The sequence below is a fragment of the Juglans regia genome, chromosome 4 (assembly GCF_001411555.2).
Source record: "Juglans regia cultivar Chandler chromosome 4, Walnut 2.0, whole genome shotgun sequence".
In the NCBI taxonomy this organism is placed as follows: Eukaryota; Viridiplantae; Streptophyta; class Magnoliopsida; order Fagales; family Juglandaceae; genus Juglans; species Juglans regia.
In genome coordinates this window covers 8,736,391-8,762,161 of record NC_049904.1, presented here as the reverse complement: position 1 = coordinate 8,762,161, position 25,771 = coordinate 8,736,391, and the positions used below count along the sequence as shown (strand labels likewise).

Here is a 25,771-nt window from a genome sequence, read left to right as displayed (position 1 = left end):
TGTTAAGTTGTTTATTGTTCGAACGTGAAAATATTTTGGCGCGAATGTTTTCTTGCTTGACAAATTTTCGAGCCCACGTTCGAACGATAATAAAGTACCATTTGAATGCTACTTCATTGCTTAGGTATTGGCGGGAGATATTCCCACCACTATTTCAGATGCGCCAAAAACCCTAGAAAACGTTCTAACATACTTTTTCGTGGCTAAAAACATTCAATCACTGATTAAACATTCGAACGGTTTGCCATAACGTTCAAATGTATATTAATAAATGTTTTATTATAGTCTAATATCTACACTATACATTTTAATTTATTACTATATATAATTTTTTTTTTTACAAACATTACTATATATAGTTTTATAAATATATTGTGATTAGCATATGCTACTATATATAGTACTATATACTAATATACTATATTATTATTAGCATATACTAATATTATATATTATAGTATTTATGTTTGAAATCACTATATGATATATCATACATATAATATCATATAGCATATAATATATAGTAAATATATTACAGGATAGTTTAGTAATATATGGTATAGTATAGTATACTATCATATATATAGTATAGTTTACTATAGTATTAATGGCTTGGTAATAAAGCTGATGGTATTTTTATTTATAAAATGCATATAGATGCATTGTACTACACTTAACTAGCTTCAACATTGTAAATCATCTTCCGAATACTCTGTGATCTTGTAGTACTTAGTTTTTTGTTCTTCTTAACGTTTGACAATATAAGTGGACCTCACGACGGTTGAGTGGTTGAACTGGTCTTGCATTCATCTCAGCATACTGCAATTAATTAGTTGAAACACAGTGGGATGAAAATAGGACGAGGATGTAATACATGACACAATTGATTATATATAAATAGCTAGATGAAAACAATGTTGTTACTTACATCATGGACCACCTCTCTGAGTAACTTTACTTGCTTCCTTGAGACAGTCCTTACCTGTGGGTGTATTTTAAATATATATAATCAAACATTCTAGCCTAACAAAAACAAAAGAAAACCTAAAAACAAAAAACTCATGAAGAATTTACAAATTAAGGAACAAGGGCTTTACCTTCTTATTGATTATCCAAGTAACACCTTCAGTGCATGGAGGAACAGTGAGAGAGCCCATGTATCTGTAGTACCTCTTTCCACCCATTTTTATTTCTATAGGATCAATCACCCCAATATTTATTTCTGCCTTCTCATCGGCCATGGATGTTATGTTTCGCATCAACTGAAATTCGAATTAATAACATGTTAAACCACAATTTTTTTTTATTTATTTTTTTTTATTTAAGAGAATGAATCACATGTCCAAGAATGACTCCTGCCCGAATTTATTAAAAATCTCTCACTTGTGACGGAGGAAAACCGTGGTTACAATTACCAAAAAAAACTCTCAAGACCAACCAATAATTTGGAACACAGCTTGGGAAAAACATCATCATCTTTTGATTGGGGATAGTGTTTTTTTTTTTTTTTAACTTGAATCGTAGGTGACGTCCATTTGATGATGATCTTCCCATGCACATGTTTCAAGAGTACTAATTGTATCCGCGTTGTCGTTTTTCATTGAAATTGGCCAATTCCTCGGAAGATTGTCCTGTCTCATTGCTTCCAATTAATTTCTTAATTTGATCATAACAATGAAAAAATGATTTTTTTTTTCCCTTCTTGTTGACCTTTTAAGGGTTTGTGCTACATATCAATTAACCAGAGGAAAGAATGGCAAACGTATTAATTTAGGAATCCTGGGGGAGTATTATTTGCACCTTTGAGAGGAAAGCATCTGGTCGACCAATCTTATAGAAAAGTCCAACAACAGCAATCTTATTTTTCATGTTGATGTCCTGGCTTAAGTGAACCATATGCAGCTCCAAGTCATACCTGATTTAACAAGAAGACAAAATAAAAAACATAAAAAAAAAAAGTCCATGAACTTGTACAGCAACTCCTATTTCTTCCAGATGTAGAAGAAGAAGGATGTACAGAGAGAGAGAGAGAGACCTCCTGCCATTGAGGGAATGCTCGGAAGGTGAGTGCCAATGTCCTTGTTGGAGAGAGTAATCAGTGCCTTCGATCTGTATGGAGCCGGCATCAGCTAGCCATTGCACCTGCATCCATGACATTGACATTTTAGAAACAAGCAAATAATTGTCTTCATTGCTGGTGCGGGTCGACAGCCAATTAATACTTGTGTACACGTACGAATGCATGTCCTATAACGTCAGTTTTAATTTATAATATGTCAAAATCATAGCATTACTCTTACCCTATACGATCTGCAACAAGCTCTGGATCAACGTGATAAAAGTCCACACCCACTATGATATTGTCCTTTTATAGCCAAGCTAGCTATAAAAGGAAAGGAATTGAAAAAAAACAAAAATAGTAAATCTGATATGATAGCTAGCTAGCTAGTGGAGTTGACGTTTTGCATAGTATGATAGGGCCACCATTTTCCGAGGCCGCCGGGAAGTAAGGAAGTTTTTTTAGTACCCTTAGCTTGCAGATGGTCCACCTCACTGAACATCAGTATTAATAATTTTTCTTGATCATTTTAAACTTTCTTCATTTGCAATCACAATATTTTAAGTCGATATGAAATTTAAATAATAAATATATAAAATCATTTAAAATATAAAACATCAGCAACTATGATTAGATGTAATAAAATCTAAAATGAAGAACAAAGATACGCCGGAAAATTAACTCAAGTTCAAAGGATATAAACATGAAAAGATACATGAAATCAAACTCGACCTTTTATAGTGGTCATCTTCTATTAGCATTTAGTTGTATGCATGAAGTGAAAAGATACTGAAAAACCATAAACAAAACTTATATAGTTTGGCAGCTTTCCTTCCTTACCAAAATATCATGCCCTCTATTCTTGATGGTGGCATTAGAAGGTTTGTAGCTCCTTTTTAGTTCCCCCAACTTGGGAATCAATTTCACTCTCCGACTTGACAAATCTATGGGAGACTGCATATCTCCATTCTTACATGCAGCCCATTCTTTCCGGATGTCTCCCCAATGACGTGGCCCCATCCCGCTATCTTCCAAATAATCAAACTCTCTCTCATCCTCTGCAGCATATGATTCACAGATTATAGATAGCACAGTACTGAAACAACTCGGAAGGAAAACTTATATAAAGAGAAAATAAAAAGGAAAGCAAATGACACATGTATATAATGTGTATTTTCCGCATGCATTACCGACTTCCTGAGATGCGGTTGATGTTAGATGTGAGAAAATAACTACAAAGATCAAAATGCTTGATATAAATATCAATTTGCGTGGATTCTTCATGCTTTGCAAAGCTTGGCGCAAAAGAGTTTCGAGAAAACCACTGGTGCAGGTTTGGAGAAAATGCTGGTTCTCTGTTGGAGGTATGCTGTGGCAAATTAAGGACCAGGGTCTCTAATATATATAGATTGGTTTGTACAGTACTCGGGAAGGAAAATGGAAATTTCCTACAGGTTTCTTGGGTCAACCATCCCATGTACGAATGCGAGAATCTAGATTAAACACCCATGAGAGAGAAGGTTCCTGGATATATATTTGCAGAGACTTACCGAGTACAAAGGTGAAGTCGGTCGTAAAGATTAATAAAATGGAATGACGTAATTAAACAAAGCAAAATAAAATGACTCGAATTCGACTCGATCGTTGAATTTACACCACGTCACACATGTCTTATATCTTTACTAATTATATTATATGACATACACCATGACGCTAATAATTCAATAGATTTATTAACAATTAGACCCACGACCAAGCCAATTTCAATGAAAATTTAATCGAGGTTCATCAAGCAAAGGATAGAGTATGGTTTGGGTCTAGTTTCAACAAAGAGTACTAAATAAATTTACTGGATGAAGAACACATGTTTCTTCATCTTATTACAAAATAAGCGTCCTATAACTAATATTGAATCAAATTTCAACAAGATCAAACCCGGCCAGATCAAATAATTCTCAACATTAAGGAAGAATCCGTCTAAAAAACCAATGGTTCAGATCCCAAATACACTTAGAGGGTGAATTAGTTTTCAAAAATGCTATATACAACCGCCAAGGGTAACCTTTGGGGAACCGTTGCCCATGTGGAGATGAAACGCCCCGTTTCATTTGTTGACCCAAACACCTCTCCCATTCCCTTCGTCTTCTCCACTCCAGCCAAGCAAATCCCTTCGTCTTCTCCACCCTAGTTGTCTCCACGAAGCCACCATCGAAGACCTCATCATCTCCACTAGAGAAACCCCTTCTCTTCTCCACTAAGATCTGGTCTCCACGAAGCCACCATCGAAGCTCCCTTCCTCTTCTCCACAGACCCACGAATCTAACCCCTTCGTCTTCTCCACAGACCCACGAAGCTAAGCCCTTCGTCTCTCCACAAACCCACGACGCTAACCCCTTCGTCTTCTCCACAGACTCATGAAGCTCCCTTCTTCATCTCATTTCCAACTGTATACCATCGGCTCTTGTAACCATGAAAACGAAAACAAAACACAACGAAAATGGAGGGAAAATTGTTGAAGAGGGAAGCTGGAGGTTGTGCTGTCTGGAAGAAGGGGAGAAAAGATATGCTCTGCTCGATCTCTGAACTGGAAGAAGAGATTTCGCCGCCTGGGTCTAGGAACCATAGATCGCGTCGTCTGGGTTTAGGAAGAAAAACTCATTTCGATCTTGGGTCTGTGAAGATAAACTTGGCTCTGTTCAATCTCGCATTTGGAAGAAGAGATTTCTTTATTATGTTTTGCTCAAACTCATACTTATTTTCTCATTTTGTTGGTTTTCTTTTCGGTTTTGTTTTGATCTTGATTTGTTGTGTGAAGATTTCATTAAGATGGGTGCGAACAGAGGTCTGGAGTGAAATCAGTGGAGGGAAAATTATTGAAGACGAAGGATCGCTGGCGGAGTGAAATTGTTGAAGACGAAAGGGACAGGCAAAGAAGACGAAGGGAAGATGAAGGAAGATGAAGAGACGAAGTCTGGAGTGAGTTTCGAAATAGGGGAAGGAGTGAAAGAAAACGGTCTGCTTTGAGTCAACAAATGAAACGGGGCGTTTCATCTCCAAGTGGGCAGCGGTTCCCCAAAGGTTACTCCGGGTGGTTGTATATAGCATTTTTCATTAGTTTTTTCCAAATTTATTGGACTATTTAAACTAATAGCGAATCAACCAACCAATTAATGAATCAAATCACAAGATTTGATTGCACTATGTTAGAATACTAAGGGCTCATTTGGACACTTGGAGTATCTAATAATTTTGTGAAGAAAACTGATAAATACAGTATTTTTCACAGCACTTTGCACAACTATACTCTAAAATGAGGTATATTTTTCTAAAATCCTCATAAAAGTAATATTATTTTACAAAAAATACCCTTATTTTAAAACATAGTAGTGAAATAGTTTGTGAATAGTAGTAAAATGATTTGAGTTAAGATGTTTTATTAGGTTTAAGAAAATGAGAAAGAAAAAGTTGAATAAAAATATGTTATAAAGTTAAAAAATTGTTTGAATATAGTTTTTTAGTATAATATTTTTTAGCTTGAAAAAATGGTATTGATTTTTTATTTTGTTTTGAAATTTGTAAAAGTTGTAATGATTAGAAAATGATCAGATAAAAAAATTGAATATTTGAAATTGAAAAGTATTTTGTGTTTAAATGATGTTTGAGAAGAAAATTGTGAGAAGTTTTGAAAATTTCTCATCCCATCTCATTACCCAAATGTATCCTAAGAGTAAAGGGTAGTGCTACAAAATATGCCGCTTAGATTTGACCACTGGATGTGTCTCTAGTGCAAATTATACTTTTTTTTTTTTCTTTCAAAAATTTTTTAAAAATAAAATAAAAACATCACTATTCTAATAGTTACTTTCTTAACAATTAAGTGAAACATAAATTAAAATACTAAAGTAAAATATATGATTGGTCAAATTGATGGGACAACTTGAGGCGACATATTATGATTTTCCAAAAGCATGCAAATCTCTTCGCCTAGCTACGCATGCATGAGAATGGGTCTTAATTAGGACTGGTACTCTCTCTTTTAGACTAAACTTTCTTTTTCCTAAGCAAGTTGTCTTTTTTTATTTTAATTGAATTGCAGTCCTTCCATTTGACTGTATTCGATCTAAGCCTTAATTTGTTACGTTTTATATTTTAATGGTTAGTGTAACCTAACATTAGCTGTTGTGAAATAAAACTATCTAAGTTGAGGCGCCTTAATTAAAATCTTGGGTTGACCTTAAAGTTAGAAAATTCATATATAGGAAGATGAATCGAAGTTAATTCATTTGATCTGAATAGTTGATGGTAGGAATATATTAGGTTCACGTTTGAGACAAATTGCTAGGAGCCTAAATGAATAAATTCTGATACATACAATTATTTTTGCATGAAAAAAAATATTTACAATTGTGAATTGTGTAACCGCCGCGTAATCGTTTTGAAAAAATAAATTGACGGCATTTACGCATTTCACAGTTGTATATAGAATTACTCATTATCTTCTCGGCCAAGGTTAAACAAATAAATTGACTGCATGACATTTTATCTACTTATACCACTTCAATATATAATCGATTCATTGAAGGCTTCGTTGACAAGAAAATACTTGGAAAATGGGAATAAAATATGAGCATGCGCGCAGTTCCCCTGCGATTAGACATGCATGATTTGGGTTTAATTACAATTGAGATTTGAATAGTTGGATGAAAAACACGTATCTTGCACGTATATACTTACATTATTGCATGGATACGTTCCTCGTGATCAGATCGTCCACTTTCAAGCATAACTAAATTTGAGACCTACCCCTTTTAAAGTAATGATGCATTTCTTTTGATTTGTAGGTATATGGAAATATTTTTCACACAAATTCATAAACACAATTAATCTATATATATCGATGGATGAGCTTCTTGTGCCTGCCTGTATGCATGGCGAAGAAACAACCTGGCCACGTTTCATGGATTGTTGGCCAACTGGCCTCAAGGGTCAAGAAAACATTTTCCACCCACCTGCGTTGGAGAAAGTGGCGGAGACAGGGAGTCTAGGCATCAACCCCAGGCCCCCAAAAAAGATATGGCCAACTCTGACTTCTGGCTTCTAAATTGCACTGGCAGCCAGTGGTTGGCCCCCCTTTCCATCAAGAAAGAGCAAGTTTTGGCTTTGTAAAATGCTATGTCTACTTACTATGCTGTTTTGCAGAGAGAGTTTGGGAATATGGTCATTTTTTCAGGCATTAATATGGGACATTTGTGTAGTTCAGAAGAAATTCATGATATATGCTGCTAGGTAAAAGATCAGAAAGAATAAAAATAAATTCCTTTATCGTCAAAAGAATGAGAACAGCAAGTGTGCTGCTCCCCATGTCAAACATGATCAGTAAAAATAAGTTAGAGAAAAAAAGAAGATTTATTTATGTTAATGAAATACATGCACGCTGCAAAGGACGTAAATACGATTTATAATAGCTTATATATATAATAAGTGATCGATTTAACTATCTACTATGTCAAGTTTAGTAGGATCATAAAATAGCAGTACTAAAATCTATACGGTAGTAAGGGTGGGCTGTGGGGCTCTGCGGCCTGTAACACCCTACTTAAAAATACCTTAGGCCTCGACCCTAATAGCTTTAACCCTAGCTAAGTAGAGGTTGTGATAATTGAGAAGAAGGAAAATTTTAGAGCTTGATTGGCATAAGAGCTCGCACCTTTGGATTAGTAGAATTATTAAAGCTTTATAAATTTTGAGCTTGATTAGCATAAGGCCCACAACCAAGGATTATTCATATGGCCCAATAAAAGCCCAACCCACGAAGCCCAAGCTTTGTATTTTATTTCATTCTTTCAAATGGGACCCACATACACCATACCATTGGTTTTCCTTCTTCCACAACTCAATCACACGCTCCTAGGGTTCCAAATTCAACCTTGGTTAAGTTTTTAAGTTGAGTTAAGATCATTATTCATCTCACCCATGAATAGTAACTCAAACATCATGCTCTTGCATAGTTTCTTGAAACTCTTTCTTCATAATTTTTAAAATCTAAAATTATTGTCTTTTGCACTTGTTTTGCATCACTCTCAGACAACTCTTGAAGGTTAGGATTAACCCAACCCTTGTCACATGAACCAAAGACATGTCAATGCCAACTAAACCATCAATCGGCTCACTTGAAGCAAACCGAGTACCCCTCTTCAAATCACCCCAAAACCAATTTAAAATAGGATTTATAACCCTTAGATCCTCATGATAGCACCCCAAAATCAGACCTAGCTAGTGTACAAAATAGTTCCAAGAAACAAAAACAAAAACAAAAACTTAACTATTCACCTAGGAAGTAAGTTGAATTCAAACCAGGTACCCTTAGCTCTTCAAAGAATTCTGCACCAAAACAGCCACCCTCCCCCACGCCACCACCATTTTCATTTATTCCTTGGAAGTGCTTCAAAGCATTCAAGTGCTTGCTTATCCAACTATCTCCCTATGCTAGCGAAACCGATTGGCAATTGAAGAGGCACACATTTGAATCACTTGGCTAAACCACCTCTCTTTTCATCTCTTGCATTTTCTACCCAAGCATGATCACTTGGCAGCTTGGGCATGATTCATTTATATTTTAAACCTCTATTTGATAAGGAAAAGTTAGAAACATCATGCATATGCTCTGTTTGATGGTTTTGTGATAATTTGATTTTAATCTATGCATAAGTGTTGGGATGAATTCGTGAGAACTGTATAAAATTGTCCCTAAGGTCATATTCATAGTTGTCACTTGATGGAATTTGAGTACACATGCTACGGGTTGATTTATTTTGGCATAGTTGTGAATTGATTTTTGCAATTATAAGGGAATATATGGATTTAGAACATAGAAAATATGGGGTTGTAAAATTTCGGGACATTGTAAATAGTAAAAATTTAGGGCCTAAGTGGTAATTTTGGGTAAATATAGGGGCAATTTTGCAAATACTAATTTTTTAACCCTTTTGATTATAAGCATCTTCCTAGTTATGCAATTCGTAACTTATAATACCTTTAATTGCATATGCATCAATTTCTTAACACTCGAAAAGTTTGTAAGTTACCTTTTAACTCACTCATAGATAATTTATTTATGATTTATGTATAAATGACACTCATGATATAAATGTCATTTTGAGCATAAAACATCATGTTATATGATACATTGAGTATTTAATTACTCGCTTACATGACATGTGTAATTTTCACCATTTTAGCATATTATATGAAATTGTCATTTTTACATAAAGCATACTTCACAAGCACATGCCATGAAAAATATTTTCAAACATAGCATGCAAAATAAATTTTATCACGACCCCAAATGCTAGAATGGAGTGAAAATCTTCGGGTTAACAAAGAATTGTCAACGAGTTTCGAATGGATTCTTTTAAAGAATGTCGGAGCGAAGTCATTTATGGCACCTAACGCTAGTGGGTTCATATGTTATGATGAAATGATATGTTACCAATGCATTAGGAACGAGTCTGCAGATAACGTAGTTTCAACATGAGTTGTACTATGGTCACAGGGCGACACTCACATTGCGTAATGGAGAGCTATGACGATAACATACATTATGTTAATGATTTTGATGGCTTTAATAAGGATGAAGTATTATGTCATGAAAAGATGAAGTGAAATATTCTCTGTAAGAAAATGTGCATTAAAGTTTTTCCTAAAGGATTTTGAGGAATCAAGGTGGGAGAAAAATACGAATATTTTTATCTGGATAGCATACATCTCATGTTTATCATTAATCATGCATATTTTATCTCTGTGCAAATTGGTTGTTTAACTTACTGAGATCTCATGTGAACCTCTTAAGTGAGAAAGTTATTTTTTGTGGTTAATTAATATTTTGAGATGTTTAGTTCATTCTGGCATCAATTATTTTAAGTCACTCTTTATATTCCGCTGTGATTATTGCATACTACTAGTTGCCTACTAGGATGCATTACATATTAACTGTCATGAACGAGTGTATGTAACCATGTATTGCATGTCCCGATGCTCCAAGTCTCCGTTCCATCCTAGGCAGAGGTTGGGGGTGTCAACACGACCCGCCACCCTTGCCACCCCCTCCAACCCCTACTAGGCCAGGAAAGGGGTCTCCTTTCATAGATGGGCAGGGAATGAGGGCAGATGCCTGCACACTTTTGGCTACTGGGGGTCAGGACCCAGGCTGGGCCTAGGCCCAGGGTTTACCCCATTTGCTGGGGAAAAATTTATATATATACATACACAAAACAAATTCGTAAGTATAACAAGTGAGTATATTTAAGCCAAAAATCCTAATTTTCCTATCATCTTTTCTTTCTTCCTCTCTCTCCTTCCATTCTTACTTTTCTCCTCTCCTCTTTTCTCTCTTAGACTCTCTCCCCTATCGTTCTCTCTTCCCCTTGAATTTGAAGCGTCACGGTCCACGGCCGCATTGGGGTCTTGTTGTGGCCATGATTTTTTTTTTTTGTTAGGTATGTTTGACTATTTGTAATTTCTTGGATTTGTTATTGGATGATAGATCGTTGAATTTTAAGTATGGTTTGTCGATTTATTATTATTTGTTGGTTATTTTTCACCGAGGGTACTGGGTGGGCGGGGTGGTGATGATGGTCACGGGGGCCAATCTGCCTGGATCTCACTTGTCAAGCGAGTGTTGAGTGAACAATCTGTATTGGATCTCGCTTGAGCTGACTATCGAGCAACTGTCGGTCTAACAGTCTGTCTAAAGTTTCGCTCAAGCAGCAAATCCATAGCTTTAGTGAATAATTTGGAAAGACACTTTTTCAATAGGAATCAAGCCACCTCTCAAAAAATCTCCACCTTAGCTTGAATTTTGTCAAGCCTAAACAAAATTCATTAAACCAAGAGCTGACCCCTTCCACCAAATCTCCTAAGTGAATCGCAATCTCCAAACACTAATCAAGACCAAACAAAGGTTGAACTTGTATACAAGAACTGGCTTCGTCATCATATGGGCTGGATTCTCAGTGGTAGAAATCTTATGAATTGTTATCACACCCTCTATAACAACCTCTCGAAGAAAATGATACATGAAATCAATGTGTTTGGTTCTCTCATGAGAAATTTTATTTTTGGTCAAATGTATTGCACTCTGGATGTCACAAAATACAGAGATTCCATCTTTCTGTAGTCCCAAGTCACTGATCAGACCTTTTAACCAAATGGCCTCATTCATTGCTTCTATTGCTGCTATGTATTTTGCTTCTATAGTTGATAAAGCAACAGTGGATTGTAGTGTTTCAAATACCTGAGTATCCATTTCATAGCCTGCCAATAAACCTTACTTGGATTACCCATATACTTGCTAACAATACTCACTGCTTGTGAAATGTTTGGGTGAGTACAAACCATTGCATACATAATACTACCCACTACACTGGAATATTGAACACTTGACATGAATTGTTCCCCTCGTCGGTCTGAGTAGATAGGGATGCAGAAAGTTTAAAATATGTAGCAAGTGGTGTACTTACTGGTTTGAAATTGTACATTCCAAATCTCTCAAAAAATTTCTCAATGTACTTTCCTTGGAATAAGTACAAGTTTTCAGCTTTCTTATTTTTGTGGATTTCCATCCTCAAAATCTTCTTTGTCGCACCCAGATCTTTCATATCAAACTCACTACTGTGTTGAGTTTTTAACAAACTAACATCAGACATGTCTTTAGCAACAATAAGCATGTCATCAACATATCAGACAACTGTCTGTGGTAAACACAACTATCATAGCTACTTCTACAATAACCATGATTAATCATAAAAGTATCAAAACACTTATACCATTGCCTCGGAGACTGCTTCAAACCATATAGTGATTTCTTCATTTTGCGCACATGATCTTCTTTACCTTCAACAATGAATCCATCTGGTTGATGCATATAAATGGTCTCCTCAAGCTCACCATGCAGGAATTTTGTTTTAATATCAAGTTGTTGTAACTCTAGATCATACAATGCAACCATGGCAAGCAACACGCGGATTAAGCAGTGTTTCATAACTGGAGAGAAAGCTTCATTGAAGTCCACACCTTCTCTCTGACTATAGCCCTTTGTAACTAAGTGTGCATTGTACCTTGCATCTGCAATACTCTAGATTCCTTCTTTCCTTTTGAAGACCCATTTGTATCCAACAATTTTCGTCTTTTTAGGCAACTTAACCAAATTCCCGATTTGGTTCTTATGGAGAGATGAAATGAGATGAGATGATTTTAGATGAGTTGAATAAAATATTATTAGAATATTATTTTTTTATATTATTATTGTTTTGGGATTTGAAAAAGTTAAATTTTTTCTTATATTTTGTGTGAGAATTTGATAAACTTGTAATGATGAGAAAAGATGAGATGAGATGAGATAAGATGGTTTCTATATCCAAATGAGCCCTCAATCTCTTCAATCATTGTTGCACACCACTATGTAGACTCCTTACGCTTGATAGCTTCCGAATAAGTGGAAGGTTCCTAACCATCAATGTCCTCTACCGTAGTAAGTGCATACATCACCATGTTTGCATGAGAATATCTTTGAGATAGCCTGATCTGCCTTCTCTGTCTACCAGTAGTTATACTGTAATCTTGCTCACCTTTTACGCCACTATCAAAATCAAAATCATCCTCATCAGCAATAGCATGATCCTGAGTGCCACCTGGCACTCCTTGTGACCCTTCAACTTGTAACTCCACCTTCTTGCCATTACTCTGCTCTTCACCTATATGCACAACAAACTCTCTTCTCGGATTAAGCAAAGATTGTTCATCAAATACAACATTCATGCTAATTACAAATTTGGGTGCTTTGGGATCAGCACACTGCAATCTGAATCCTTTCACCCACTAGCATATCCAATGAATATGTCCTTCTTTGCCCTTGGCTCAAGTTTTCCTACACTAACATGAAATATGCAGGACAACAAAAAATTCTCAAGTTGGAATAATTAGCAGGAGTTCCAGACCATAGCTCATTTTGAGTTTTGAATTCAATAGTTGTGGCTGGAGGGAGGTTAACCAAATTGCAGTTGTGTTGACTACTTCAGCCTAGAAATCTTTAGACAAGTCGACATTCAAAAGCATATTGTCGGCTCTCTCCAAGAGGTTCCAATTCATCTGTTCAACTACTCCATTTTGTTTTGGAGTGTGTCTAACTGTACGGTGCCTAACAATACATCTATCTTTGTAGAATTCATCGAACTCACCTCTACAAAATTTCATTCCATTGTCAGTTTGAAAGTTCGGAGTTGCTTTACCTTCTTGCTTGTCTGATTTTCAATCAAAACCTTCTACTATTTAAAGTTAGCAAATACATCACTCTTTTGTTTCAGAAAATAAACCCAGACCATTCTTAGGTAATCATCAATAAATGTGAGTAAATACTGAGCACCACCTTTTGATGGAACAGAGATGGACCCCAAATATCAAAATGAATATAGTCCACAGTATGTTTGGTTTTGTGAGCAACTGTAGTAAACTGAACTTTCCACTATTTTCCAAAGGCACAATGCTCACAAAAGTCAAGTTTCTCTACCTTCTTATAACACAACAAACCCTGCTTACTTAGAATAGACATTCATTTTTCACTCATATGACCCAGATGCATGTGTCATAAACGGGTATTGTCTGAGTCTAGATCATCTGAAGCAGATACTGCAGTTGCACTTGTCACTGTATTTCCTTGAAGGAAATGAAGACCATCAGTCTTATCTTCTTTCATTACAATAATGGAACCCTTACTAACTCTCATAGCTCCACCTTCACCAATGTACCGAAAACCTAGATAATCAATAACACCCAAAGAAATAAGATTTTCTTCAGATTTGGGATATGTCAAACATTAATAAAGTTCTGACAACCCTATCAGACATTTTAATCCTAACTGAACCAATCCCAGCAATTTTACAAGCCATATCATTTCCCACTAGAACGAAGCCACTTTGACTCGTTCATAGGAAGTGAACCAGTCTCTCTTGGGACACATATGAAACGTACAAGATGAGTTCATAACCCACTTGTCACCAAAGCGATTGTTGGAGCAGTTTTTTGCTAAGACAATATCTTAGCCGTTAGACTTATCATCAGCAACGCTAACGACATTAAAGGAACTAGTACCTTCCTCCTTATTCTTCAGTCTAGGACACTCATTTTTGTAATGACCAAATTTCTGACAGTAATGACACTTAAATTTTTCTGGTTAAACTTTGACTGTGAACTGCCCTTGGATTTACCCATACTCTTCTCTGAACCCCTTTCACTAGATCTGCCCTAGCTAGAGGAACCCTTAACAAACAAACCACTAGCTTGATTATCTGTGCCCTTCAAATTTAACTTAGTTATCAACTCCTTAGAATGCAAAACAGATTCCACATTTGCCAAGGAAATAGTATATCTACCATACGACATTGAGCTCACAAAATTGTCAAATGACATAGGCAAAAAACACAAAAAACTTAAGGCTTGATCTTTTTCTTCAAACTTAATGTCAATATTCCTCAAATCCATACCATAATAATCTTATTAAATTTATCTAGATGTTTAGAGATATGAGGACGTTCCTTCATTTTGAGCATGTATAACCGTTGCTTCAGATACAAACGGTTTGTGAGTGACTTCTTCATATACAGGCTCTCAAGTTTCTTCCAAAGACCAACATTGGTCTTTTCATCATAAATATCTCCCAAAACTCCATCAGATAGTGACAACAGAATAGCACTATGTGCTTTCTCTTCTTCCTCCCTTCTCAGTGCAGGAGAATCATCCCACACTTTCCCATCCAAGACCTTTGACAAACCTTGTTGTCGTAGTAGAGCCTTTATCTTGATGTGCCATAGACTGAAATTATTCTGACCATCAAATTTCTCCAGCTCAAACTTTTTCATAGCCATCCCTCAAGATCTTCCACAAAACCTAGCACTCTAATACCAGTTTGTTCGGATTAACTAGTTATCAGAGGCTAATTTGAAGTCTAAAAGTGGAAGCAAACAAAATATTTAAGTGGTTCGGCTCAAAGTAATCCTATGTCTACTAGCGGGATCGGTCTCAATGAACTCACTATCAAACAAAGGTGGAGCACAAAAGATCAATCACAAAATCCTCAATCACAAAGTCCCAATAGACCCAATAAACTCTCAAGATTCTCACAAAATGATTTTTTTTCTCTCTCTGTATCCTGGCAGTTGTAATGTACAATACAGTGAAAATAAGCATGTATTTATACTGAACGGCGCAAAAAATCCTAATTACGAACATTTGCTCGAGCAGAGTGTCAAGCAAAACTCGAGCAAGCAATACGTCTAGAACTCGCTCAAGCAGAATGTCAAGTGAACACTCTACCTGGATCTCGTTCAAACTGAGCGTCGAGTGAACAATTTGTATTGGGTCTCTCTCAAGATGACTGTCAAGCAACTGTTGATCTAACAATCTGTCTGAAGTTCGCTCGAGTAGCAAATCCATGGTTCGAGCAAACAATCTAGAAAGGCATTTTTTTCAACAACAATCAAGCCACCTCTCAACACAATATTCACAAGGAAGTGTGCATGTAAAACTCAACGTATTGCATTAGAGAGAATCTCATCACACAAAACCTCATCACATCTCATATAGAGATAAGTCAAATAGAGGGAAATTACTTCACAATTCAAAATTGGGGAATCACTCTCACCTGACCAATGAGCAAGCTAATTTGTCTGTTTCAATTCATCCATTATTACACAGAGATATACATGTTGCACAAGGAGAGCATATCAGTCAGGCCAACCAACTCGAAGACACCACACATGGTACACCCGGGGATATTCTCCTTCCCGGCTATAGTGCCATCGGCCTGCCATGCCATTCCATCTAAGTGTTTCCATGTTATACCAAAAATCGCATACATCCGCATGGGTCTTTTCCTTCACCGTTGCTCGCCTTTCAGTACCAGCCTTCCTCCCCTTTGTAAGAATGGAGCCTTTTGTAGAACTATGAGCCTCTTCAGCTCTTCGTTCTTTTCCTAGGTACTTGCTCTCTTGGCACGGGATGAAAGTCCTTGTTATAGCCTATAAAGGGATGCGTCTGCCAGGCTTTCTAGATGGTGCCGCTTACTTTTTCGTTGGACTAGCTGCATTAAGTAGACCACTTTTCCTCATTTTTCACCAAACAATGAGCGAAAATCAACTTTGCCTTCCACTTGCCAATGAAATGCTCTCTTCTTCGCCTTCCCTTTACTCCCGGAAGGTGGTCTATCCTCTTTTGTTGGCACGATCCTCACAACTTTTTCTCTACCTAGTGCTCAACTGGCAATGGGAACTTTTACTTTACCTGGTGCTCAGTTGGGGATAAGCACTTTTGCTCTTCTGGTGCTCAACTGGCACCGAGCACTTTTGCTCTCCCTATAACTTACTAGGGATGAGCATTTTCTGTTTCCATCATGCTCGTCAAGGTGGCAAGTTTCATGCTCCTTCACGTTGCTGGCCAAGTGATGAGCATGTTTACTCTCCTTGATGCTAACACGGGGTGAACACCATGATTTGCCATGGTACACCAAGGTGGTGAGCACTATGCTCTAAGTTGTGCTTGCCAGGGGTGAGCACTTTGCCTTTTAGTGGTGCTTGCTTGGGTGCCATGCACTTTCGCTCTTTATAGTGCTCGCCTTGGGTGATAATTTTTGCTATCTCGATGGTTTCCTAGGATCAAGCACATTGTCTTTCCATGTTACTCGCTAGGGTGGTGAGCACTTTTGCTCTCTATGGTGTTCACCTAGGTGATAAGCACTTTGCAATCTCGCGATGCTCACCTGGGTGAAAGCACTTTGCCTTTTCATGGTGCTTGCATGGTTGGGCAGCAGTTTGCTTTTCCACAATGCTTGTCAAAGTAGCGAGTTTCATACTCTCCATGGTGCTCGCCTAGGGGGCAAGCACTCTGCCTTTCCCCAATGCTCGCCTGTGTGGGAAGCACTTTTGCTCTTCATAGTGCTCGTCTAGGGGTGAGCACTTTTCAAATTCATAATACTCATTCATGGCTAGCGATAAATGGTTGGAAATCAAGAAAGCAAGCATTTAGGTGATTCGGCAATGAGGCCTACATCCACAGCTCTTGTTTGTAAAATCCAATACAAACATGGCTCAATACAAGCTCTCTATTCTGACTACGCTCTCGACAATCGTCTAAGAGCCCTTTCATTCTCTTCCTTTCCTCCTTCCATGTGATTCCCAGCTCCAAGGTAGCCTCAAGAGAAGTAGATTCCTCACTCAACAGTCTAGCCATCTCCCCCCATCAAGTCCCTTCCTCTTGCTTTATTCTTGTCCTCTAGCTTTATATATTGTCCCCTCTTTATGTCTGGTCAAGCCTTGTCATTGTACCTTTATATCTTGTAATCGAGATGACAATTTTGAATTAGGAAAAAAAGCAATGAGCACAATGCAACCATTGGTCCTTTAGCTCCATTAATCAGAACCTTATCCTCCTTTCCCTGCAAACAAATGGAGAAGCCCAAATGGGTAAAGTGATATTCTCTTTTCTAAAAAGAATTAAAATAGTTGAGAAAAATAAAACCAAATTGAACATAGGAAGTTAACTCACAATGAACATTCATTTTACCACCATCGTTTTTGTTATACCAATTTAGCAACTAAACAAAGTGTAAGCAAGAGACGGGGTTGAGATTTTTCTAAAGACCATCAAAACCAAAAGCTAAATAAGCCTACGATAACAAAAGTAGACAGCAAAAGCTAAACTAAAAACTACAAGAAAGTAATAACAAATATTATTACCACCTAGTTATGCTCTATTTTTTCAAGATAGATAAATATATGCATTTTCGTGAAAATGAAAACTAATTCTATTGCCAAGAAGGGTGAATTCAAATTTACGAAAAATGTGACTTCATATCAAATGTTAATACAGGAAGTTAATTGAAATGTTTACATATTTCTAAAGTCTCTCGTCTATTTTGGAACAGCCCAAACAAGAAAGTATATAATCTATTTTGCTCTCCATAGTGCTTGCGCGGGGGCAAACATTTTTGCTCTCCTTGGTGCTCACTTGGGTTGATCCAAAGAATTCACTTTGAATCCAACAATTGCTTTGAATCCAATTATTTGGTAAGCTAAATCCATGTTGATGAATAACTAGCCCATAATGAAAATGTTCCTGGAAAATCTACTATATCCATAAATTTACTTCGTGGCAAAAGTCATGTATTTTAAGTTTTACCCACCAATTTATTCATGGGAAAATATTACTCCGGATGGTGACTTCTTATGTAAATAGGGTATTCCCACCACAATCAATTGGTGGGAAAAGAGCACTTGCTATGAACTGAAGTGATTGTAAGTGGTTATTGCCGGTTAAGCTCATTTCGTAGCAAAAGCGGTCATTACTATATCCCACGGGTATTATTTCATGGTAAAAGAGGTTTTCTCATTACAATTGTCGGTGGGAATAAAATTTTTTACTCAGTTTTGTTATATATTTTCCATCATCGTCATCGGTCGAAAAAGATAATTACCCAGGAATAATAGTCACGGGAAATACAATTGTTTCATTAAGCTGTTTTCCCACCAAATCAACTCTTCTTAAAAAGTTTTTACGGATTACTGTCTGCCACTATGAAAAAAGTCAGTTTCCTACCAATCAATCCCACAAACAATCTAACCAAAAATAAACTCTTCCTACATTTATCTCACAAATAGGCCTGTATTGAACCTCTCTCAACACAATAATCCATCAACAAATGTAACCAACACCCAAAAGACTAATCCAACCAAAAATTCAGATTACCAACATATATTATACATAACTAATATTGTACTTTACAAATCTGTCCACCCGGTTAACCGGTCAATTAAGGCCATCAAAATACAATTATGTCTATAAATATAACCAAAGTACAGCCCAAAAGCATGGATGATATGTTTGGGACTAAAAGACATCATTGTAGTAAACCTCTCGTGTGACAGTAATGCTGATTCACTGAGATAGTCTTCGTTCTTGAAAACATCATTAATATTCCCCTCTTGATCCACAAAGCATGGTGTCCTAAAATCCTCTTGAAAAAATTGTCATCCATGCTTAACTGTATTAGCCAATAGTAAATATTTATTTAAGGCAAAGGTAGTAGCTAGAACATTACAATAGCCACTACCAAAGGCAAATTACAGCAAATAGTTAACAGTTATATTAAAGAACTGGCCAAATAAAAGCTGACGTCTTTCTTCTGAATCCTCCTTCATTTCATACACCAATTCCTAAGTCTAGCCATTCATGTTAGGAGTTGATGAGAAATGTTTCTGATGAGAACTATGTCCATTAATATTAATACTTATATGGCCAAGGAAGTGACATGGCCAGGGAAGCTTACTAATGATATCAAGAGTTGAATCACAAATAATGAGGCTTAATGATCCATATAAGTTTTGTTGAAACATGATAACTGTTGTAACATGTTGCACACAGGTTTAATTATTTTCATAGTGCATTTGTGGCGCCCCCGACCCCCATGCAAAGAGACACGGAAATCGAGATGCCAGGATGATGACAACATGGTCACGCATCCCAACGATAGTGCTAAGTGTATGTACATGCAATAGTGTACAATAACAACGCAGCGGATAAATTAAGTCAACTAAGTACCAGAATTTAAACATAATTTAAATATCAGTAAAAGGTTTAAAAAGTTATATAGTCATCCAACATTAAAATACAATACAGTAAAATTAGTTAAATAAGCAATTGATCCCAGATCACTCCTCGGGCGGAGCCGTCTCCTCAGGCTCGCCTTCAGCCTCATTTGCATCAAAATCTACGTTACCATAAAACGGTACAGCAGGTAAGTATAAACCAAACAACCCTCACGAATAAAACTGCATTAATGCGACCAACATGCATGCATATGATGAAATATGCATTATTCTCAAAACATCATTTTCCTTGAAAATGAACATTTTCCAACACACGTCAAAATCCCATTTGGCCCAAAATATCCGTAAAACATTTTCCCAGAAAATGGTTTACATAAAAAATCCAACACATTATTTTCCCAGAATATAGTCTATTATTACCCTATGCACCATGATCTCCCCTAGGGACCATCCGCACTAGGCTTCATAACGATGCCCAGTTCCGTGCCCAGCGCGTACGTGGCCAGACATCCTCTAGTCCCCGCCAGCAGAAGGACCACAGAGTCGACACGAGATCATCTCGTCCGATCCCGTTGTCGCCCAGCGACAATCCAGGGGACGTCACTCAGTATATTACGCTCTCGAGTGACCAGAGGAGCTCCACCGAGATAATGCCCTATCTCGGCTTGGGGTCGTGATACACATGCACCCAAAATCATTTCACATGAAAACACAATTTTCAATAAACACATGAACAAGAATGCAATACACGAAAAACCCAGTTTTCCTTTACAAACATGATCATGCGTGCAATTATGCATTGTACATGAACCAACACATATCCATCAACCAACAATAATCACCCAATCAAATCCAATCAAACAACTCCAATCACCAATCCATCTGACTCCCGTACTCCTAGGACTGAGTCCGACAAACCAACCAACAGTCCAAATACATTGTAATGTGTTAGTGCAAAAATATATTAAATTCACAAGAATTCTTTGGAAAATACTTACAGTGCTATATAATAATTTTCGGAGGATCACGGAGGTGCAAGAAGCAGCAACGCAGCAACAAAACAGTGCCAAATGCACTGTGGCCGTGGGTCTCAAAAACCTACTTTTAAACGGGTGCAAACGAAGACTCGAGATTGACAAGGTAGGGCCTAGGGAGGTCGGTGAAGCTAATGGTGGTGGTGGTTGGCCGTGGGTGGCGGCGCAAATGGTGGTTGAAGTGCAAAAATACCCAAAATGGAAATGGAGTAAGATGTGCTTCACCGGTGACGAATCGGAGCTGGAGTTGGGTTCATTGGGTTGCTAGGAGGTCGAGGATGAAGTGGTGAAGAAATGGTGGCCAATGGTGGTGCGACGGCGGCGCAGCGGCGCAAGGAGTGCCGTGGCTTTAAGTTGCTCGTGGGGGCTATCAGCGGCGATGGAAGAGTTGGAAATGGAGGGGTGGGGTCGCCGGCCGGTGGGCAAGCTGATGGGAGGGGCGGTGTCGGTCACCGCAGGCTCACGGCGACGGGCTGGGGAAGAGGGACGACACACGGGAAGAGAGAGGGAGAGACGTGCGCGCGCGGGATAAAGCCAGGGAAGAAAAGAAAAAAGAAAGAAAGGAAAAGAAGAAAAGAAGAAAAAGAAAATAGGAAAGAGAAAATGTGGGGAAAGAAATGAGGTAGAATTCTCACATCTTGGGTCACAAAAATGATCCAACGCAAACGATTTTAAAACAGCAAGTAAAATAAAATAATTCAAACGTAATGATTAAAATGAAAATAAATAATTAAACCCAACAATAAGTTAATTTAATTTGAGAAGAAATTTAAATGTATAATAATAATTAATTTAGATAAAGCACTTCAAAAATAATTTTCGCAAACTAAAAATCATAAAAATAACCCAACTAAAAATCCAACAATTTTAAAATAAGAGAATAAATTTTTGAATAAATAAAAATAATCATTCAGTAAAAATACACTCAAATACGGGGTGTTACATCCTCCCTCCCTTAAAATAAAATTGCGTCCTCGAAATTGGCAAGGTCAAACATTAAACCAAGACAGGAATAAGATTCAACTGAGAAGACATAAGGAACATACCGCCATAGTCAATCAAACAAATACGGATATTGTTCCCTCATGTCGGCTTCTCTCTCCCAAGAGAAGTCTTGTGCCAACGGATCGCCCCATGACGCTTTCACCATAGGTATAGTCTTGGACCTTAACCTTTGCTCTTTCCAATCCACAATCTGCGTCGAAGCAACTTCATAAGTAAGGTTAGGTTGAAGTTGAATGCGTCCAAGGTCAACAAAACGTGGCTCTTGCTGTCCAAAGCTCTTCTTCAACGATGACACATGGAACACATCATGAACATCCCCAAAATAGTCCGGCAAGGCAACTCTATAAGCAACAAGTCCAACCTTCTATATGATCTGAAAAGGGCCGACATACCTCGGACTAAGTTTTCCCTTCTTACCAAAGCGCTTAACGCCTTTCATAGGAGAGACTTTGAGATAAACCCAATCACCTACTTCAAAGGATAAGTCTCTTCTTCTTGTATCTGCATAACTGTTCTAGCGACTTTGCACTTCCGTCGTTTTCTTCCTTATAAACTGAACTTGATCCTTCATTTCTTGAATTATCTCAAGCCCAATTACTTTACTCTCACCAACTTCATCCAAACACAAGGGTGATCTGCACTTCCTTCCATACAAAGTTTCATACGGAGCCATCTGGATGGAGGAATGAAAGTTATTGTTATAGGCAAACTCAATTAACGGCAAATGATTCTCCCAACTTCCTTGAAATTCCATGACATAAGACCTCAACATATCCTCAAGAGTCTGAATAGTGCGCTCTGATTGACCGTCTGTTTGAGGGTGATAAGCAGTACTAAACTTCAACTTAGTGCCTAAAGCTGCCTGCAAGCTTTTCCAAAAATGGGACGTAAACCGCGGGTCCCGATCCGATACAATACTCCTCGGTACTCCATGCAAACGCACTATCTCTTTGACATACAACCGAGTTAACTTACCCAAGTAGTCGGTATTAATGATAGGCAAGAAATGGGCACTCTTGGTCAACCGATCAACAATCACCCAAACTGAGTTCTTTCCACTAGGTGTCCTCGGCAAGCCCACAACAAAGTCCATAGAAATATCATCCCATTTCCACTCGGGAATAGGGAGAGGTTGCAGTCTACCAGCAGGTCTTTGATGCTCAGCCTTCACTTGACGGCACGTGTCACATTTCTCAATAAACAAGGCAATATCCATTTTTATTCCTTCCCACCAGAAATTTCTCTTCAAATCTCGATACATCTTTGTGCTACTAGGATGAACTGAATAGGGAGCCACATGAGCTTTTGCCAAAATTCGCTCTTTAAATTCTGAGTCTCGGGGAATCACTCTACGATCCCGAAACTGAAGAATACCATCCTTATCCAAGCTATAATATAAGGGTCCTCTAGACTTCCTGACTCTTTTTCTGATAGCTAACAACTTAGGATCCTTCCTTTGGAGAGTCTTCAATTCTTCAAAATCAACTACTCGGACATCCAAAACTGAAGATAGCAATTCCTCTTGTTGTGAGCTCTCAATAAGAAGCCTTCTCATTCCACAAAGGAGAGAGTCCAAATCTGATGACTCTTCCTCGTCTACTTGTTGAGACTTTCTACTCAAAGCATCAACGACTAGATTCACCTTTCCTGGATGATACTTGATCTCGCATTGGTAGTCGCTAATCAATTCTAACCACTGCCTCTGCCTCATATTGAGATTCTTCTGGGTAAACAAGTGCTTCAAGCTCTTATGGTCAGTGTAAACTTCACAGATTTCATCATACAGATAATGCCGCCAAATCTTAAGTGCAAAAACTATAGCCGCCAATTCCAAATCGTGCGTGGGATAATTTCTCTCATGAATTTTCAACTGATGAGATGCATAAGCAACAACTCGTCCCTCTTGCATAAGAACACATCCCAACCCGAACTTGGAAGCATCACTAAAAATCACAAAGGGCTTGTGTGGCTCCGGGAGTGCCAAAACAGGTGCCGTTGTCAACCTTTTCTTCAACTCTAAGAAACTCCTCTCGCATCTTTCCGACCATATAAACTCCGTATTTTTCCTAGTCAAGGTAGTGAGAGGTCCGGATAGCCGAGAAAATCCCTCCACAAATCTTCGTTAATAACCAGCAAGTCCCAGAAAACTTCGTATCTCACGTACTGTTGACGGGCGAGGCCATGACAACACCGCTTCCACTTTACTAGGAACTACAGCCACTCCCTCTTGGGAAATCACATGCCCAAGAAACTTAACTTCTCCCAACCAAAATTCACACTTACTTAGTTTGGCATATAACTGATGCTCTCTTAATTTTCCAAGTGCTAAACTAAGATGACAAGCATGCTCTTCGTAGTCTCAAGAATAGATCAAAATGTCATCATGAAACACCACCACAAAAGAATGCAAAAAGGGACGAAACACCTGATTCATCAGATCCATAAAAGCGGCAGGGGCATTAGCTAACCCAAAAGACATCACTTTAAATTCATAATGCCCATACCTCGTTCTGAAAGCGGTCTTGGGTACATCCTTGTCTCTTATTCTCAACTGATGGTATCCTGATCTCTAGTCCATCTTTGAGAAGATAGTTGCTCCTTGAAGTTGATCAAATAAGTCATCAATTCTAGGAAGTGGGTACTTGTTCCTGACGGTCACCTTGTTAAGTTCGCGGTAGTCTATACACATTCTGAGAGTACCGTCCTTCTTCTTGACAAATAAAACAGGTGCTCCCCACGGCGAAGCACTAGGCTGAATAAACCCCTTATTAACCAATTCTTGCAATTGAGTTTTCAACTCCTTTAACTCAGTCGGTGCCATGCGGTAAGGAGCCTTATGCACAGGAGCCGCCCCAGGTTCCAAATCAATAGTAAATTCCATCTCGCGAACTGGAGGCAACCCGGGCAACTCGTCCACGAACACATCAGGGAATTCTTCCACAACTGGAATATCCACTAAAGACTTCTTCTCTGACGGTGTAGACACCACTTGAACCAAATAAGCATCTGCACCACAAGCTATGTCCTTCCTTGCTTGAATGGCCGATATAACCGCCAGTCTTGCTTTCAACTTGCTCCCTGCGAATTCCAAATAGTCTCATTCCGGAAGTTGAAATCCAATTACCCGACTTCTACAATTTATGTTAGCACAATAACGATGCAGCCAATCCATACCCAGGATTATATCAAATCCCAACAACTTGAATACAATTAAATCTGCCTCAAGTGTCCTCTCACCAAAAACCAAAGGACAACCTAAAGCAACCTTAGAGCAACACACAATCTCGCCATTGGGAAGAGCCACAACTAAGGATTCTGGTAGAGGTTCCGTGACTAAATTGCACATCCGTGCAAACGTAGAGGACACAAAAGATTGAGACGCCCTAGAATCAAACAAGTTACATGCATAAAAATCATATAGGCAAACTCTACCTGAAGCAAACACATGTACCAGTGAAATTCAACAAGCAACTCACACCAAACAACAAATCCCAAAAATTAAACTAAAAGCATACCAGTAATCATCCCTGCATCGTGAGTCTCTAGAGCCTCATAATCCACATCACCCGGAGTCATTGTATCGACCCGAGCTTGTACCAACTGTCTCTGGTTATCCCTGCCACCACGCCGTCCTCCTCTACCTCCTTGAGCTTGGTTGGGGCACTCACAAGCAAAGTGACCCAACTGGCCACATCTAAAACACTGGATCCCCCTCTGACCACATTCGCCCTCATGAGCTCTATTGCATCTATGGCACACTGGAGTCCGGCCTCCTGCACGAACACCGGAGGTTGTCTGTGAACGGGCCCCGATCCTCTGAACAAACTTCTGTGGCGACCCAGAACTACTCCCCTCGCCAACAAAACTCCGCCTCTTCTGACCCGGAGGGGAGCCCACTGCAAAAGCTATTCTCCCGCTCTGCGATACTGGCCAAGTCTACCAACTTCTGAAATTCCATAATTTGAAGACAAGCCACTTGTCTGCATATTTCATGGCGCAGACCCTCCTGGAAATGCTGAACT

The 25,771-nt window shown here is 38.2% G+C and overlaps 1 protein-coding gene across 1 annotated transcript; it reads right to left on the bottom strand.

Annotated features, from left to right (window-relative positions):
* Positions 1-619: 619 nt before the first annotated feature.
* On the bottom strand, positions 620-12,874 carry LOC109013155 (alpha carbonic anhydrase 7-like). Its single transcript, XM_035689149.1, has 10 exons — positions 12,568-12,874; positions 11,214-11,371; positions 10,946-10,998; positions 3,250-3,428; positions 2,900-3,117; positions 2,036-2,142; positions 1,801-1,915; positions 1,098-1,262; positions 929-982; positions 620-819 (listed from the first exon to the last, which is right to left on the bottom strand). Exons 1-10 carry the CDS (start codon positions 12,872-12,874, stop codon positions 730-732), a joined length of 1,446 nt encoding a protein of 481 aa, XP_035545042.1. The 3' UTR covers positions 620-729.
* Between the last annotated feature and the right edge of the window lie 12,897 nt (positions 12,875-25,771).

Coding starts and splice junctions, on each gene's coding strand:
- LOC109013155 (XM_035689149.1), bottom strand. CDS start 12,874: ATGAATGTTGTATTTGATGAACAATCTTTGCTTAATCCGAGAAGAGAG. Junction 2,143..2,899: donor ATAGAGGGCATGATATTTTG/GTAAGGAAGGAA, acceptor TCATGGATGCAG/GTGCAATGGCTAGCTGATGC. Junction 820..928: donor TCAGAGAGGTGGTCCATGAT/GTAAGTAACAAC, acceptor AATTAATTGCAG/TATGCTGAGATGAATGCAAG.